The sequence below is a fragment of the Passer montanus genome, unplaced genomic scaffold, assembly GCF_014805655.1.
Source record: "Passer montanus isolate IOZ18808 unplaced genomic scaffold, ASM1480565v1 scaffold39, whole genome shotgun sequence".
Classification (NCBI taxonomy): domain Eukaryota; kingdom Metazoa; phylum Chordata; class Aves; order Passeriformes; family Passeridae; genus Passer; species Passer montanus.
In genome coordinates, this window is record NW_024368707.1 from 1,652,501 (window position 1) to 1,663,766 (window position 11,266).

An 11,266-nucleotide genomic window follows, 5' to 3' on the forward strand; every position below is an offset into this window, starting at 1 on the left:
TTCCTGGAAGCCGCGGGGGCGGGGCGGGGCCGGTGGTGCCGGGGGGAGGGGGGGGGGGTGAGGCGGGAGCGGGAGCGCGCAGAAGGGGCTTCGTGAGGGACCCCGAAGGGAGCCCAGCCTTGCTTGGCGGGGATGAGTGCTGCCGCAGCCTCCCGGGACTCGGTGCGCCGGGGTGCGCCTGGCCGCGGCGTCCAAGCCCCAGGTGTCTCGGAGCCCCGCTCGGCTCGCGCGGCCGCCGCCCCGCTGCTCGCGGCTGCAGCCTGAAGCAGCGACGTGGCAGGAGGCGGTCGGCAAAGCCCGGCGACTGTTCCTCCTCCGCTGCGGAGGGGGTGGCGAGGTGGGTGTCCTCCCGGTCCGGTTAGCCGCGCTCCGGCCGCCCTGCCGGTATGGGACGGACCGTCACCGTGGCACGGAGCCCAGCTCGCATCTGGTCCAGAGGGGTTCTCCCTCCCCGCTCCTCCCTCGGCCGGCTGTTGGGGGCCCGGGGCCCGTTAACGGGTTGGGCGAGTAACGGTGGCGCTGGAGGCGAAGGACGCGGCTCCGGTGCTTGGCTTAGGCTGCCCTGTGCCTCCCCCGCCGCTGGGAACGAGCCGGCGCCAGGTCAGCCCCAAGGGGTTGGTCTCGCTCTGCTGCTGTAGCGTTTGTACTTGCTGGGATTAGGAGCAAGACCACTTGAAAAATATATTAAAGAAAAATCAGCATGTGAAATATTTAATCCTTTTAGCTAGTCTGTATGCCGTAGTTGCGGACTTCTCAGGGAGCAGCCTCCTTGTGCCACCCTCAGAGTCCCTGTGTATCGTTTCACCCCCTTCGATGGTCCTTGTAACACATCCTTCTCTCAGGGGTGACCTTATCGCTCTCTACCTGAAAGGAGGGTGTAGCCAGGTGGGTCAGCCTCTTCTCCCAGGCAACCAGCAGCAGGACAAGAGGACGCAGTATTAACCTCTGCTACAGGAGGTTTAGGTTGGACATCAGGAAGAATTTATTCACAGAAGGGATGATTATGTGTTGGAATTGGAGGTGATGGAGTCACCATCCCAGGAGGTGTTTTAAGGAAAGATGGCGTGGCACTTGTTGCCATGGGCTAATTGACATGGCAGTGTTCGGTCACAGGTTGAACTCGATTTTTTTTTAAGTAAGAAAACGATAGTTGTAGAACAAGATCATGGCTTGTTCTATGATGTAAGCATCTTTGTATATCACAAAGCAAGTAAAACACACTTAGATTGGCTCATGTAACCAGTTTCTGGAAGTACTGTTTACAGCGGATTTTTATCCTGCCATCCAAAGGGCACTGACGGTGAGGCAGCAGGATGAAGTTGGAGTGGTGTAGTCGACTTGCCCTTTGCTCCAAGACAACCAGCCAGACCTTTCTGCTTGGAGGAGTGTTCATTGCATTGGGTTCAAGTCGAATCCTCCTGATGAAGTATTCTGCCAATGAAGGTAGAGTTGGGCAATACCCATGATGAACCTTGAATAAGAAAGTGTTGATATTTGGGCTAAAACATACCCAAAAAGCCTAATTTGCATAAACATCCTATTATATTTATAGGGATGTGTTTCTGCACTGGAAAAATTCTGTCTAGCCTGTGGACTACCATAAAGGTGTAACTTGGGTTGCAAGGTGTATGGTCTGCCTTTAAAAGATGAGGCAGGTGAATTATTTCATAGCTAACTCTTCAAAGATGACCTTGTTGTGTAAGCATTCTTGGCAGTACATAATTTGATTGAAATGTTTTCCTTGCAACAGGCTTAGAAGAGAAGTGGTATCCTACTGGATAAAGTGCTGAAACTGGCTGCTATTGCCAGTTCTAAAAGATTATGTCATCGTGGAAGCTATCTTTTGTGGAGGTTAAAAAATACTATATTGGTCTTTGGGGAAAGCCTTCCCATTGTAATTTGTTTTTAAAACAGCCGCGTTCTTAAGTTCTTCCAAAAAAGTTCTGCTGGAAACTGGGACCGAATGAGGAATGATTTCAACTCAGAAAAGAGGCTGTTCAGGAAGTTGTATGTCATAAACTTTGAAACATTTATAACTGAAGTTCTGACAAAGCCTTTTATGACTAAAATTATGATTGTAATGTTTAAAATAGATTCTTGCTCAAATTACGAATGCAGGAGACAGAAACTGATTGTGTACTCTTTGATTTGCTGGATCCCACAGATAACAAGTATGATTATCTTCCTACGACAGTGAACATGTGTTCTGAAGTAGTAAAACTGGTCCTATGTGTAGTGTTGGCACTCTGGAATAGGAAAAAAGGTAAGTACCTACATTTTAAATAACTGAAATGTGTTTACTTTTTAAGATTTGCTGTCCTACAAACACTTTTTTTTAACAATAGATGACACTTGCCACTTGCCACAAGTTTTGCATTGCAGGTGATTTTTGTTTTTTCTTTCTTTTCTGTCCTAATGTAAAAACAATGAGAGTAACTTAATAGCATTTCAAAATGTACAGAACAAATATTTGAATTGGGAGAGGGCATCAGGCAGTGGAGGTTCATGTTAAATTGAACTGTTGGTTTTGTCTACTTCTCCAGGAAACAGTCATGGCTCTGGCAAACTGATAAAATTTTCACCTTCCCCATTTAGTACAGACTTACCTAAGATAGTAAATATATTCAATCAGTGTTTGCCATCATTGCCTACTGCTGACTGCATGTTTTCTTTCTTTCTTAAAATCCAGATGTTTGAGTTTTGCTGAACTCAATGTGTCGGTGCTTCAGGAGAGGATTAGATATCATTGGGTAGTTTTAAATCTATGTTAACAAAGTACTTTTGGCATCAGCTGTGGAGTAGTCTAAAGTTTATTACAGTTTTCCTCCTAAAGTTTGTGTCCTGAATACCTAAGTAAATATCATTCTTTGTGCTTTGTCCTTTCTTCCTTCTTTTCTTCCTCTATGTTCTCTTTATACCCAGATCATGTGCTGTGGTCTGCAAATACTGAATTCTGGTTTATTTTGTACTTCTGACTTTACTGGCTGACCTTTGGGTGCTCTATGAAGGAATCCACTGTCTATGTCATTGTTCCTGTTGTAGATTTGATCAATAATCAACAGGAAGTCACACCCAGTAAGGATGTCACTGTTGTGTAGGGCCTCTGGGGTGCTTTTTGGCCCTCAAAGAATGGTTGACAATGGAATTTTTGCTCCCAGTGAACAAACACTGTGATGGATGTAACAGGTTCTGTGACGTTTTCTCTGCTGAAGCAAGGAGGTGAGCACCACACAGGGTTGTTGCTCCAGCTCTGTGTTCTGTCCTGGAACACAGGTTCCTGTGTTGGCAGAGAACTGTGGAACCCAAGGGTTCAGTCTAATGGTGTTCCTCAGAAGAGGACAGTGGTACCCATTCTGTTACAAGGGAATGGGCTTTCAATAATAGGAATGATATCTTTCTTACTGATTTATTTTCCTTTCAGAAAAGGGTTGTATGGATCATCTCTCTGAATGTTTTTCCTGGAAGAATATATGCAATTCCATGAAATGGTCAGTTCCTGCCTTTCTTTACTTTTTGGATAACTTGATTGTCTTCTATGTACTGTCCTACCTCCAGCCAGTAAGTATACTTACACTGAACATGACTTCTCATGTCTTTGTGGGTAATGCTGCTCTTAAGCTATCTACCGTGGTAACACTGGCAAGGCAAGATTGTAACTGAGCAGTCTGCTGTTTTAACACAGAAGGAATAATCTGTTACCTTCCCATTCTCTTTCCTGCTCATCAGTGTTGTACACCTTTAAGCGCAGACAACTCTTTATATTTTCTCTATCCAATGTGATTTAGAAATAGGGTGAAGAGCTTAAGTAGGAGGGTTTTTGGTACTTTTCTTCCTTTACCTTCTTCAACTCTGCATTTCTTCTTCAATCAATTTGTTTCTCTTGCTATTATTTGAGCTGCAATTTTCTGTGGGGCTTTTACCACTCCATGTATGTGATGTAAAGTGAGTAAATGTAATCTCACAAAGGGAATAGGTGTAACAGAAACTGGGAAGGTAATGAAGAAAACTGACTTAATTTTTGCATTTGTTTGTTAGCTATGTTTAGGTACAAAATTTAGTTGGTACTTTCTTCTAGATACCCTCATCCTTTTGGATGAACCTGCATATGCTGAGGAAATTTTACAAGTTTTGTCCTTGCTTTTATTTTTGTATCATGATACTTTTTGGTTCAGAATCTATGTTTGCAGTATGATGGAAACAGATGGTTTGTGCCTGCTATAAAATACTGTGGCTGCCCCTGTTGAACATTAAAATTAAATGGCTTTCTACCTTCTCTATCAGAACCCCTCTTTAAAATATTATTCTCTTAAGTGTGTATTTCTGCCAGGGACAGACCAGTCCAGAGTCTAGACCAGGACTTATCTGACTCTTGATTTTACTAGGTTTTTTCAGCTATCTTAAAATAACATGCACAGCTGTTTGGTTCTGTGGTTTGTTGTACGGGGTTTTTTTGTTGATGAGATTTTTTTTGGTGGTGGTGGTGGTGATTTTTGATTGGTAGAGGTTGGGGGTGTTTTGGTTTTGTTTTGGTGGTTTTTGTTTGTTTTGTTTATTTGTTTGTGGGTCATTTTGGTTTGTTTTGGCTTTTAGTTTTAAGAAGGAAATTCAGCTATAATATTTGTAGAAGCAAATCCTGATGTCTAGGAGGTTACATAAATGCTATTTTTCTCTTAATCAATTTCATTTGGTTCAGTTAAGGTAATCCTTTATGAAATGGACAGCTTTTGTTTTACATACATACACACCCAGACATACCTTGTCTCTGTCCCCTCAGAACATGTGCTCTAAGATTCCTCTTTTTAGAACTTTTAGCATCTTTTAGTTAGAGAAATTCTATGATGAATAGTTGAAACTGTAACATTATTGTGATAGAGAAGTATTAAAAGAGATAACTAAATATCTCTAAGATAGAATATCTTGATAGTGTATGAGACCATTAAAGTGAAATGTGAAGATGCTTAAAAGGAAGATGGCCATACCTGACTGAACTTGGTCATGTGACTTAAAATACAAAGTAGTTTTGGGACTAAGTACCTGGGTGAGCAGCTGCTGGAATTAAAGAGTTGCTTTGGTGAGATTTTTTTTGCTTGAAACTTCAGCTATAACTGTGGATACTTTTTAGTGGCTAAGTTTCCTAGGGACTTACCTTTTGAGACTTTGCTTGTGATGTGCAGATTAGTGGCATGGGGAACTTTGATATTCGTACTCCTTTTCATCTAGGACAGAGATATCTTGAGGTTTCAGAGAACAAAGTGACTCAAAATTAATTTAACTATCCTTCTAAAGATTTTGCTCATAATTTATCAGAGATGTTGGATGGGCAGCATTGACTGTGAAGCAGAATCAGAGTGTGCGTGAAATACATCTACATTTTGCATAAAGGCTATTTCTTTCCAGAGTGACTAATGCCAAATTTCCTTGTTTATTCAATATTTTTCTCCTTCCACCGTGTTCACCTAACATGAATATTTACTGAGTTTCAATTTTGTAAATTAAGATGTGTTTTCTTAGGCAGGTGTCTCATTGTCAGTAAGTGTTCAGCTTATTTGAGAGCCTTTGTTGTGCTGTTTCATCAAAATTATTGTTCAGCAGACAGTATGTTGGGATAAAATGGAATGAAGGTAATGAGAAAAGAGTCTGTGCTTTTCCTCTGGTGAATGAAAAAGACACTCTATAGCAGAATTGGGAATGTGGAAATGATGAGAAAATTTAAGAAAAAGTCTGTGTTTTGTACTCCTGAATCCATATATGCTTGTGTGTAAAATTGTCTAAAAAGGTGAGTTCATTCTGAGGCTCAATTGGACCAAAAATTTCAGATGCCTGGATCTTTTGTACATGTACTGACTATACATGGCAGTTAATAACAGACAGTTTGCAAAACATCCCCACCCTCAAAAAGAGGATTTTGTATTCTTGCTGGTGCTGGTGGATTCTGATTTTTACTGGCAACTGGACTGCTTAAAACAGCCTCTTCTTAGTCCGGTGCCCCAGTAGAGAGAGTCTAATACAGAGACAAAACAGACAAGCCTTGCCACAAGGATTCTGCAGCTTGGGATCATGGATTAGAGAACTGATGTTATTATGTAGTTATTCCGAAATTAAACAGAAGCTTTAGAGTTGTCTTCAGTTGTACTTCAAAATTGATTATTTATTTAAAATTACAGTTGCAGTCTTAAAAATTCAAGCCAAGCATCTCTTTCTCTTTAATAAATTCTACAGCAAAAGCATTTGACATAGAAGAAGTTTGTTTTTTGCAAGTGGCTTGTCCAAGTCTGGAATTTCATGAGCACTGCAAATGGCACTGCAGCCAGGAGCAGCCTCACCTTGCTTTATTCTTTGCTTATTCTCATTTTGGAGCAACTTCCTCTTTTGTGCAAACGCAGCTGTTTTTGCAGCTGACTGGTCAGCCCAGCTGAGGAACTGATCTGACTGGAAACTAAACTGTTCTCTGTTAAGTAAGTTTTCTGTTGCATTGGTTTCCTCACATCTTCATTTCAGTATAGCTTTCCCCACTGCAGTGGAGCTTGGGCTCTGTGGTTTCCCTGGAATTTTGAAATGGGACTTGACTATCATTTTACAGGTGTGTTATTGTACCATTTGAGTGAGGAAGAAAATTCAGAACCAGTGCTTTTCACTCTGACACATTGCAGGAAGGTGACCACTTGAAGTCTGTAGGTTTTGGTGTCTACAGCGTGTCTGAAGTATAACTTTATTTCTCTCCTTCTCTTTCAAGGCAATGGCTGTACTCTTCTCAAATTTTGTCATTATAACAACAGCTCTTCTCTTCAGGATAGTGCTAAAGTAAGTAGTATTTGCTAAAGTAAATGAATTTAAATCTTCCTAGCTTTGATGAAGTTAAGCTACATTTTTTTCCTCTGTCTGATGGGAGCAGTAATTCTCTTTTCTTGAGGCTATACCAGCTTGGAGAGGTGGTTTTGTTTTCTACATCTGCAGGTGTAGGAAATACGTTATTAGGAGTCCCTTGATATGTCTACACATTTGGTCAACTCTAGTAGAAAACATGATTATATAGTTGAAATCATGATTATATGTTATGATTATATTATATCATGTCATTATATGTCATGATTATATTATATCACAAGTCATTGAATGGTACAAATGAAGCTTTCATTTATACATTAAATATCTTATTTCATGATTGCTAGTACTTCCTACCAGTCTGTTGCAGTTCTTAATTGAATGTAAACATGGTCTAGTAAGAGGAAATGAGATACATAAGAGTGAAAGATAGAGGTGTGTTTGGTTTATTATTCATGTGACAAAAGCCAGACTAAGTGTTCCACTTTGCTGAATTTGTGCTCTTTATAGTATTATTTTGATTGAAAAAAGACTGTCAGGGAAATGTATTAACTTTACACTGTAAAAGTTGCTTGTGTTGAATATGGCACAAATAAGCCTTTCCTGTATGTGTTAATTAAGCCAAAACAGTGCCTGATAGTCTGTCTCGTAATGCTTTTTCTCATTTTAGTTTTGTGTCTCTTGTGATGTCACAGTTCACTTAATCTTCCAAATGTTTGATTTTTCAAGATAGACAGGCTTTGTTTGAGTGGAAAAACATTGTAAATAATTCTAATAGTCTTATAAATTACATTTTTAGATTTATAAGAATTACATCAGAAAATACTAGAAAAGGGCTCCAAATCATGGGGGAAAAGAGCAGCATAGCGAACATTTTACAAAGAAAGATGGTAATTATTTGGATGTCTGTGATTTATTCATCAGACCTTTGTTGCCATGGAGACAAGAGTTGCTTTTAGGCACTCAGTATCTAGAAATAAGGTGCTCTTGAAAGGCCTTCTTTATTTCTTCAGAATACTTCATTTTGTACTTCTTTGTTTGCCAGACTTGGCCCCCTTTGCCATAGAAAATCATGCTGCATTTTTGCATTTTATTGTATTCTGAAGAGACTTTCCTTTACACCTGTCTGTCTCCTTATCTGTGGCATGATGTCTTTTATATGTTTTATAGATCTGGATGTTCTGTCATTTAATTTATGTCAGTGTGTTTCTAAATTTAGTGGCTTTTTCGTGTACCAGGCGAAGACTCTCTTGGGTACAGTGGGCGTCTCTGGTGATTTTATTCCTGTCCATCGTTGCCCTGACTAGAGGAACTGGAGGCCATCAGCACAGCTTGGCTGCACATGGATTTCATCACAGTGTGTTTTTTAGGCCATCTAACCACTGCCTTCTTGCTACTGGACCTGAGGAAGCATGTGTGGAAAAGGGCAACTGCGCAGCACCAACTTTCCTTCACAGCTTCCAGTGGAATGTGACCAGTACCATGGCAGGAGCATTGAAGCCTCTCCGCCTCAGCCTGGGCCATCTGCTTATTCTAGTGCAGTGTTTTGTGTCTGCCCTTGCTAACATCTACAATGAAAAGATGCTGAAAGATGTGGATCAGCTTGGGGAAAGCATCTTCACACAGAACAGCAAACTCTATGCCTTTGGAGTGCTGTTCAATGGGCTCATGCTGGCACTGCAGGCTAAGGACCGGAGACAGATAGGGAACTGTGGCTTCTTTTATGGGCACAACATCTTCTCCGTGGCTCTTATATTTGTCACAGCTTTCCTGGGGCTGTCTGTAGCCTTCATCTTGAAGTTCCGAGACAACATGTTCCATGTTATGACTGCTCAGATCAACACTGTCATCATCACCACTGTGTCTTTCGTCATCTTTGACTTCAGGCCTTCTCTGGAGTTTTTTTTGGAAGCTCCTGTGGTGCTTCTCTCCATATTCATTTATAATGCCAGTAAAGCGAGAGGCCTGGAATATGCCACTCTGCGGGACAGGGGAAAACTCATCAAAGGAGATGCATGGGAGAGATCAAGTGGGGTAAGACTTTTCAGTACTTGTCTTCTTTGGTTTCTCTTTTGTCTCACCTCCCTTTATGCTATATGTTTGGAAGCATCAACTTCTGTGCGATGGGACTCATCCCTCAACACCAAAGTTCTGCAGTATTTCTTAAAATCTTGGGTATTGCTTTCCATTTGCCACTTTTTGAAATCATAAAGCCTAGGTAAGCATTGCTTTCCTGCTGTAACTGTAGACAGTCCTGTGAGCAACTTCAGCTTTATACAAACCTATTCTTGAAAGCTTTATAACAAAGAGAGTTTACTTACCCAGGGCATTCAGAAATTGGAATTGATGCCTGGGTAGTGATTGTACCTAAGTAGAACTGGTAAGTCTGTCTAGCTTAGGCCACACAAAAAGGAAGTTAACACTTTCGATGTTAAGGTTCTTTCTACCATAGCAGTCAAAGATAGCTCAAGACAAAAAGGCAGTGTTTAAACAGAGTTTTTGGTGATTTGGGTTTTTTTTCTTGCTATATATTTCCTCCAGGCCTGCTGTGTTTTCATGTTCTGATTTGAACAGTGATCTAGTTAGCTAGAAGGTGTCGGGGATGGCTTGCTCTTAGAGCTGTCGTTCAGCTGAGCTGAGGAGTCACCTGATGGGAAGGGTTCGTGTTGGTGCCCGTCAGCCCGCGGGTACGGACGGGACGTGGATGCACGTTGTAACCAGCAGAGAGCGCTGTCCCCACTGCGTTCCAGCAAACATTAAACTTGGAGATGTTTTTCAGAGATTCCACATGGTGCCTTTTTAGATTGTTGTTTAATGAGCAATAAGTAACACAAATTCATATATTTTTGGTATGCTAGGTGTCATCTATTTTTGCACTTACTACTAAGCAGCTGTTGTAGAAACGAATAGCACTGTGTGAGCATGCAAAGCCAGCTATATCTTGTGCTGCATCACACTGCATCAGTGTGACCAACAGGTCAAGGTAGGTGATTCTGCCCCTCTGCTTTTGTGAGACTCCACCTGTAGTGCTGTGTCCAGCTCTCGGAACTTGGATCTGCTGGAGCGAGTCCAGAGAAAGATGATCAGAGGGCTGGAGCACCTCTCCTATGATGAGGCTGAGAGAGTTGCCGATGTTCATCCTGGAGAAGAGAAGGCTCCAGGGAGACCTTCTAGCATCCTTCCAGTACCTTCCAACCCAAACCATTTTAAGATTGTATGGAAGAAGGGTCTACAAGCTGTTTTAGGCAGTGAGTTACTAAAAAGTGTTAAAGATGTAGGGAATGTTTTTTATGAGTATGTATTTCCTAAACCTTATAACACACTTGTAAGAGATTTAAATTACAGTGATTACAGGATTTTGCTTTAAGTGGTACCTTTGAAATAAACCTTAGTCTTTTTTTTTTTTTTTTTTTAATCCAGTGGTATTAATAACAACATGATTTTTGCTCACATTGCTGTCTTTTACTTCTGGTTCCCATAGGATGGAGAGGAATTTGAGAGGTTGAACAAACCAAGCAGTGACATCGATACAGATGAAGATTCCCTTTAGCATGAGGCTGGCTTGGAGGAATGCTGTTGCTCACAGTGAGACAGAGTTAATCTTTTATTAACATAGGGATGAGTCGTTTTTCCCCATTGACAGACTATTTGGAACTGTTTGGGGGCTGGATGTCAAATGTGAATGAGGACAATATTCAAGCTGTATATATGGAGAGTTGTATTCATTTGTGCCTGTCTCCCAGTGTCTGGGGAAATGGAAATCTGGAATGCCTTTGTATCAGCCGGTGAATTTTACGTGCAGCTTACTTGGCGTAACTTTGAAAGAGCTTGAATAAAACAAAAGTGCATTAAACAGTATGAATGCATCATCTTTTTTGTGTGCATGTGTAGAGGCTTAGTTTGCACTGAGCCCACTACTGAAAACAAATATTATGCAGCTACAGTAATGCCCTTCAACATCTGGAGCACTGACCAAGAGTGCAGGTGGCAGTATCATCTGGTGTTGTTCTACCCTAGCAGACTTATAAGGTCTTGCATTCATTTTATAGAGAGAGAAGTCATTCTGCAGAGTGCCAGGCATAGTGATCTCAGAATTTCTGTTGAGGCATCTGCTGGATTCTATTTTGACTGAGATGAAAAATAGGTTCCAAATTATTCAGAGAATTTTGAAACAGCAAGGGAACAGGGATGCCGATAAGGGATTCCTGGTATGTTCCAAAGCCTCTTCTCTCAGAGCAGTGGAAGAGATGTTGGTTTATAATTTCCTCCCTTCAAAAATGTCTTTCATAGTTGAAAGATACTGTCAGAAGAATTCTTAAGATAAGCAGTGAGTTCAGTGTCACAGCTCAGAGCCTCATACCAGAGTGTATAGTAAGCAGTAAGTGATGCATTTCTCTGGAGTGAAGACAGTCCTGCCTTTGTTCCCCTCTGCCGTCCTGTCCAG

The 11,266-nt window shown here is 41.3% G+C and overlaps 1 protein-coding gene across 3 annotated transcripts; it reads left to right on the forward strand.

Annotated features, from left to right (window-relative positions):
* The first annotated feature begins 46 nt into the window (after nucleotides 1-46).
* SLC35A5 (solute carrier family 35 member A5) lies at nucleotides 47-10,680 on the forward strand. 3 transcript variants are annotated; one of them, XM_039718170.1, is made up of 7 exons: nucleotides 47-337; nucleotides 1,291-1,443; nucleotides 2,165-2,263; nucleotides 3,422-3,558; nucleotides 6,734-6,801; nucleotides 8,061-8,856; nucleotides 10,304-10,680. In XM_039718170.1, the coding sequence occupies exons 2-7, from the start codon at nucleotides 1,314-1,316 to the stop codon at nucleotides 10,370-10,372; spliced, it is 1,299 nt and encodes a 432-aa protein (XP_039574104.1). In that variant the 5' UTR covers nucleotides 47-337; nucleotides 1,291-1,313; the 3' UTR covers nucleotides 10,373-10,680. The 3 variants fall into 3 exon arrangements, with proteins under 3 accessions (XP_039574104.1, XP_039574106.1, XP_039574105.1); XM_039718172.1 differs by lacking the exons at nucleotides 47-337; nucleotides 1,291-1,443 and having other exon boundaries at nucleotides 2,165-2,262; nucleotides 3,420-3,558; XM_039718171.1 differs by lacking the exons at nucleotides 47-337; nucleotides 1,291-1,443; nucleotides 2,165-2,263 and adding an exon at nucleotides 3,058-3,219.
* The last annotated feature ends 586 nt before the right edge of the window (nucleotides 10,681-11,266 follow it).